Raw genomic sequence first — 6,819 nt, forward strand, 5'->3', positions numbered from 1 at the left:
TTCAAAAACACATTTATAATTACATTTAATCATCACGTGGACAGTCAACATGTGCTTATGCCTCTCACACCGCAAATAATATTTCTTTCCCCAATAATTTTCCAAAACCTAAAAAGTTTACATTAGAGATATTGACCTTTTAAATAAATTTGCTTTTTTAAGTCTCTATTTAAAAAACAACAACTTTATTTTGATTATTAAAAAGAACAGATGCTCTACTTCAGCCAAAGTTATAAAATATTAATTAAAATAAGCTCAAATTAAACGCTGATTACTGTTAGGAAGAACTTTTATGCATTCGTATGATTTTTATACGAGTTTTACTACAGCCTTACTACAGTGAGCGGCTTCATTTGGCATCAATAATAGAGAAATAAGACTCTGGCATTTATTTAAAATCATTTCTGGGAAGAAACCGAACATTATGCATGTCACAGGATCACTCACAACGCAAGCGCTGCATCTCTTTCACAGAAAAAGAGCTGTTTGCATCCTGCACTACTGTAGGGTTAGTTAGCTGGTAGTCCTGCGACACGATCACACAGTTCTTCAGCGTTTAAGCAATCAGCAGCCAGAACATGATGAGGAGCGCCACGAACAGAAAGAGGCGAGACAGAAACTGCTCATCCGCGTGCTGAGGGGTTCCTGGAGCTGCTGCCGGGACACAAACAGAGAAAACAGCTTCAAATCATCAATACTGCTCTTTTCTAACTCCAATACATTGAGTCCATAATCCATAATAACGCTTCCTCCAGTGAAAAAGTGCATCTCCTGTTGTCTCTCACATCAAAATCCAGCCACATATGTGTTCAGAGCTGTTTAAACGCTGCTTGATCTGTGCAGATTTCTCTCCTGATTCACTTTTTCACCGGAGGACGCTTTAATAATGTTAATGATGAAACACCTTAATGATGGATTTGATGCATCTCTCGGTTAAACTTATAAACCGTTTTATATTAAATAACTTATTTCCATCTATCAGTTCCAATGGTCAAATACGGTTCGATGAATCGATTCAAAACTCTGAGATTCATTTGCAGCATCACCCATTTTTCACTAAAATGCTTAGGTAAAAATATATGCTGGTAAATACAGCTGTTTATTCTGCATTGTTATACATAGGAACACCCTAGCAACCACCCCAAGTGCCCTAGCAACCACATAACACCCTAGTAACCACCCTGATTACCCTAGCAACCACCCTGGGTACCCTAGCAACCACCCCGGGTACCCTAGCAACCACCCCGAGTACCCTAGCAACCACCCCGAGTACCCTAGCAACTGCCTAGAAACACTCTAGCAACCGAGTGCCGAGTTTTGCCACGGCAAGCACCACTCACATTTTCTTCAGAAAACGTACATATATGCATCAGGGTGATTCTATAATTGCAGATACATTTGGTGTCCGAAGTCATTTTTTTTTTTTTCAAATGATTACATTTTTAATAATTTGTTACTTATTGTTATGAATTACAAGATGTTACAGTCAATAACAATATAATAATTTGTGTAAAAAGTGTCTTAAATAGCTCAAAATCATGCTTTCTTGTTGTCCGAATGAGTCAGTGCATTTTTTCCATCATGTATCATTGTGTAATCAAAATACTTTTCTTTTTGTAATATTTCATTAATTGTATTTATAAAATCCCTAAATACTAATTTACTTAATTCTACAACATTAAATTGTTTAAAAATAACTTTTTTCTTATAAAAATGTTTGTCCATAAATCTTGCGTCAACTCTGTTACCATACCATATTTTGACTTTAAATTGATGGAATTATCTCCCACAACTATGTAGTCAATTACAATATAATAAGTTGTGTAAAAAGTGTCTTAACTCAAAATCATGATTTCGTTGTCTGAATTAGTCAGTGCATTTTTTCCATCATGCATCAGTGTAATCAAAATATTTTATTGTACTTTTCTTTTTGTAATATTTCCTTCATTTTATTTATAAAAGCGCTAAATACTCATTTACTTAATTCTACAACTTTAAATAGTTTAAAAACAACTTTTTTCTTATAAAAATGTGCGTTTATACATCTTGCGTCAACTCTGTCACCGTACCATATTTTGCCTTTAAATGGAATTTTGGAGTGGAATTATCTCCCACAGCTATGTAGGATACAGGACATGATGTCACTTTCCCTCACTGATAAGATCTGAAGCACTGAAAAGTCTGTATGCTCTCTCTGAGAAAATATTTTAATCTAAAAAAGTTATTTTGAAGAATGTCAACACTGTTACCATTGGGTTATTTAAAGGTCTTTTAATCATGATTTCATTAGTGCCATGTGCACTTAGCATGTATGCTAGTGAGTGGTAAAGTAAAGTTGTCAACTCTGTTACCGTCCAACTCTGTTACCAAGGTAGAGTAACAATGCTGACAATAGTGTAACAGAATTGACAGTCCACCGGATAATTCTGTCAGTTCTGTTACTTAAAGTGTCAACTCTGTTTATGAACTATTTTCACACAAAAAAAATACAATTGTTGTTTAAAATCTCATAAACATTACTGAGATATTATGCACCCTTATAATAGTTCAACAACATTTATTTTTTGTTTTTACTGGATATTGCTTATAATAAATTTTCAGATTAAAAATATTTGCTCCAAGTGGACAATTCTGTGAAGACATAGGTATTTTTTTTTTATTTTTAAGGTATAAATAGATTAAATATTATCTCTGTTCCAAATGTTGGAATGTAAGGACTGTTTGATACAAGAAGGATTTTTCCTTTTATGATTTATTGTTATTTCTACTTCACATTGCCTAATTTGTCCGTAACAGAGTTGACAAACAATGCCATAAAGACATCTGTTTTTTCATTAAAAGTAAAAAAAGGAAGTAACTTGTGTTTTGCAAGCACTGAATATGTTATTAAAATTGAATATGTTTTCAATAAGATATTGGAAAGAATTTCTGTTAGTGAATAGTTTTTTTTCTTAACTTTATGAAATGACAAATGTATCTCGAATTATAGAATCAGCCATAAACATAAAAATGATTAAAGTCAGGATAAACTTCTGTGTTGTGACGTACATCTGAGTGCAATTATTATTAAAGAATAAATGCAGGGCGGGGCTTGGTTCTGTGCATCAGCTGTTGATTGGATGTTGAGATGTGGGCGTGGCTCTCAAAAATGTATGCAGATGAGCTTAAGCGACTAAATGACTGGAGAAGTGCTGCATATGGCATCTTCACAGAAAGATGCAGTTATGGATTGTTCATTAAAACTTACAAAGTCAAAAAAAAAACATGCATGGGTGAATTGTTCCTAATAAAATCTATAACATGCATGAAGAATTTCTCTTTGTATTTTCTTGACGTTTAGTGATATCATTCACCCAATTATGTGTTCATGCAAGCATCTTTCACAGGTTCAGCACACACCTGGAGGTGGTCGTCCGTCATTGATATTAAACGCTGTAGCAAAGATCCCGAAAGGAAAAGCCCCGATACCGAAAGACATCTGGAAGCCTCCATCGCCGAAGCCGAAGCCCTGAAAGCCCTGCAAACACATTAACACTGCATTATATTACACTTACGTCAAATTTATTACTTAAAAAATAAATTACATTTACATCATCTGTGTCATTCCAAACTGTTCTTTCATTTCTGGAACATGAAAGATTAATAAGTAAATACATTTAAGAATAATCTGGCCACTGTTTATATATCAGGAGTTCATTTGCATAAACAGATAACTTCGTTTTTAACAATTATAAAGATTTTGTGCATTCCAATTAATCTCAGTCAAACTGCAGTCGGGTTATTTTGATCAGGCAAAAAATAACAAAAAATACAGCTAACACAAAAAAAAAACGAGTTATCTGTTTTTGCAAATAACGAATGAGTTGAATAATGAATAGGGACCGACACGGTCAAAAGCCAAAATTACAAAAAATTAAAATCAAGTTTATTTGTATAGCGCTTTTCACGATACAAATCTTTGCAAAGCAGCTTTACAGAAAATTATGTTTCTACAATATATATTATAGCGGCTATATAATACAATATATTTATATATCATGCAGTTAGTTACAAGTTACACGTAATCAAACAGACGGTGAACACTATTAACTGCAATGATTATTATGATAGGTTGCGATTATGCACAATTTGGTAGTTTTAAATGTTTTTCCATGGTTAGCATCAAAAACTAAATAAAAGCATGAATAAAGCAGCACCTCTGAATTGGATTTGTTTATGAACAGCTCCAAATGATCACATGCATGTTTGATCCCGGAATAATCAATTAAATGTGGGTCATCTGACGACTTTGAATAGCATCAGCTTCTCGTCTGAGAGTTTAATGGTGGTTTTTGTTCTGGTTACTGTCGAGCAGCGTGAACATTCTGCTAAACGTCTCTGTTTGTGTGCCACTAACACACAAGTCTGAACAACATGAGAGCCAATAGATGATGACTGCATTCTCATTTAGAGGAAAACTAGTTTTTTTTATATTTGCATGCTACAATCGAGTAAATAATCCTTATGCAAGACCTTCAGGAGTTGAGAGAGAGCAGAGTGTGATGCAATCTTAAAGGTCAGATGTTGTCATCGCGCCGCTGAGCTCTTTCCAGCTTCTGTCCTTAATAAGCCCCGGCGGGACGCTCGTTTGACTAATGAATTATCTACAGGTAGGCACTAAAGCAACCGCCGTCATCCACGTAACCGTTTCATCACAAACGTCTTGTGCAATGATACACGCCACATTGCAAACGCTTTTATCAGCTTTGATGGGATATACATTTCAAAAATTGTGCAATTCTGAGAAATAAAGTCAGAACTGCGAGAAAAAAAGTCAGAATTGCGAGAAAAAAAGTCTGAATTTACTTATTTAATGTACTTGGGATGGTTGCTAGGGTGCTTGGGGTGGTTGCTAGGGTGTTGCTATGCTGTTGCTAGGGTAATCAGGGTGGTTGCTAGGGTGTTGCTATGTGGTTGCTAGGGCACCCAGGGCCGTTGCTAGGGTAATTGTGGTGGTTGCTAGGGTGTTGCTATGTGGTTGCTAGGGTACTTGGGGTGGTTGCTAAAGTGTTGCTATGTGGTCATTATCTTTTTTTTCGCATAGAAACTATTTTTACTCAGAGATTGATAGTAAATTTTGCAAAACATTACAAAGAAACGGTGGCATTAAATTAAACAAGCAATTTTGACGTAGAAAGACTGAAATAGAGTTTTCTAGTAAAACATCCTCCAATAATCCGTTTTATTTACAGCAAGAAAAAAAATAGAAAAGCTTATGAGCCTGCTTATATTGAGTAACAATGACAATAATTCTGAATATGCAGCTAGTTTATTTTGTAAGAGAAAGTGACACTCACGCCACGGTTCTCTGGTTCTGGCCGCTGTCCTTGCGGTCGCGGAGGAGTCCTCTCTCTGAAATCATAAAGAAAATTCACTTTATGTTTTATATTTCAATCAGTGGTGTACTGGTGTGTATATATCACAAGTCAAATCACATTAATTTCTACAGCGCTTTATACAACATAGATTGATTCGACAAGTTAATCAACATGAAAATAACTGATAAAGTTGTGAAATTCATCAATTATGAAACAAATTTGATTTCAGCTGTCAAGCAGCTCTAAAGAAGACAACAGAGTCATTATTCAGATCAATTACAGTGCCTGTGTTCATCGATTATGAAATTAATTTAATTCAGTGTTATTTTAGTATCACTGAGATACTATTATAGTTTTTATTAATATTTTGAATTATTTTTATGTTTTTGTTTTCATTTTACTTAAAGATTTAGTAATTTTGTTGTGTGTTTTTGTCATTTTTATTATTATTATATTTTTTTAAATATGTCTATTTATTTCAGTTTTATTTTTTTATTTTAGCACATCAAGTTAAAGTAAATTAAACTGAGAAATGTTTCCTTGGCAATTAGTTGAAATAAAATGTTTTTTTTTTTCAGTTAGCATTTATTTTATTTCAAACAATGCTTTTTTAATTCTTTTAATTTTAGTTTCAGTTTTAGTATTAGTTAACTATAATAACTCTGGTTAAGGAAATATATATATATATATATAAAATCACATTAATGTTTATTTTGGTATACTCCAACAAATCAAATGGGTTTGTCTCGTTTGATTATTTTATTTTCTCGTTTGATTTGGAACTTGATGGACAAAATCTACTTTGTCCTGCTGCATGATTTATAGTCATATTTCTAAGCTCTACAACACAAATATGATTTGATGACGCTCACAGAGCTGTACCTGGGGTCCTGCTGTCCGGTGCTGCCTCTGCCGTACAGCGGGATCACTTTATCTCGACTGATGCCGGCCTTACAAACGGGACACACCTGTCTGTTCGGCCTGGTTTCCAGCCACTGCAAACACACAGAGAGACACGGTCAGGAGAATCATACAACGGTCACGTCACATGACCATCAGCGCTTACTGAACACTCACCTGATGCAAACACGGCCAGCTAGGAGGAGATCCAGACAGAGGAGAGAAAACAGAGCAGTTATTACCCAGTCAGCATCCCTGAGAGTGTCGTGTGCATCACTCAGCAGGGTCTCACCAGAAGAGATGTCCGCACAGACTGATGACGGCGTCTTTGGACGTGTCCAGACAGATGTTGCACTCAAACGTGCTGTCTTGAGCTCCGCCGCCGCCGCTGTTACTGCTCTCTCCGGCCGTCTGTCCGTTTGCTGCTGATGAAGCTGAACTCTCGCTGGCTGCTGCGCTGGCCATTCTGCATTCACCTCGATGAGCTCAGCGCATACAAAACCTGCACAGAAACACAGCAGAACTCATGCATTAAACACACACACACACACACACACACACA

General features: G+C 35.5%; 1 protein-coding gene across 2 annotated transcripts in view; it reads right to left on the reverse strand.

Annotated features, from left to right (window-relative positions):
* Window positions 1–6,819, reverse strand: part of rnf185 (ring finger protein 185) — a 7,274-nt gene continuing 455 nt past the window's right edge. Inside the window, exons 2-7 of one of the 2 annotated variants that reach the window (XM_016484491.1) lie at window positions 6,550–6,759; window positions 6,435–6,453; window positions 6,240–6,352; window positions 5,337–5,391; window positions 3,400–3,517; window positions 1–651 (exon numbers count right to left, since the gene is read on the reverse strand). In XM_016484491.1, the coding sequence (XP_016339977.1) occupies window positions 557–651; window positions 3,400–3,517; window positions 5,337–5,391; window positions 6,240–6,352; window positions 6,435–6,453; window positions 6,550–6,722 (573 nt within the window). In that variant the 5' untranslated portion in view covers window positions 6,723–6,759 and the 3' untranslated portion in view covers window positions 1–556. Of the gene's footprint in view, window positions 655–3,399; window positions 3,518–5,336; window positions 5,392–6,239; window positions 6,353–6,434; window positions 6,454–6,549; window positions 6,760–6,819 lie in introns of both variants that reach the window. The other variant, XM_016484490.1, reaches the window with a different exon arrangement.

The sequence above is a fragment of the Sinocyclocheilus anshuiensis genome, unplaced genomic scaffold (assembly GCF_001515605.1).
Source record: "Sinocyclocheilus anshuiensis isolate Anshui unplaced genomic scaffold, SAMN03320099.WGS_v1.1 scaffold745, whole genome shotgun sequence".
Lineage (NCBI taxonomy): Eukaryota > Metazoa > Chordata > Actinopteri > Cypriniformes > Cyprinidae > Sinocyclocheilus > Sinocyclocheilus anshuiensis.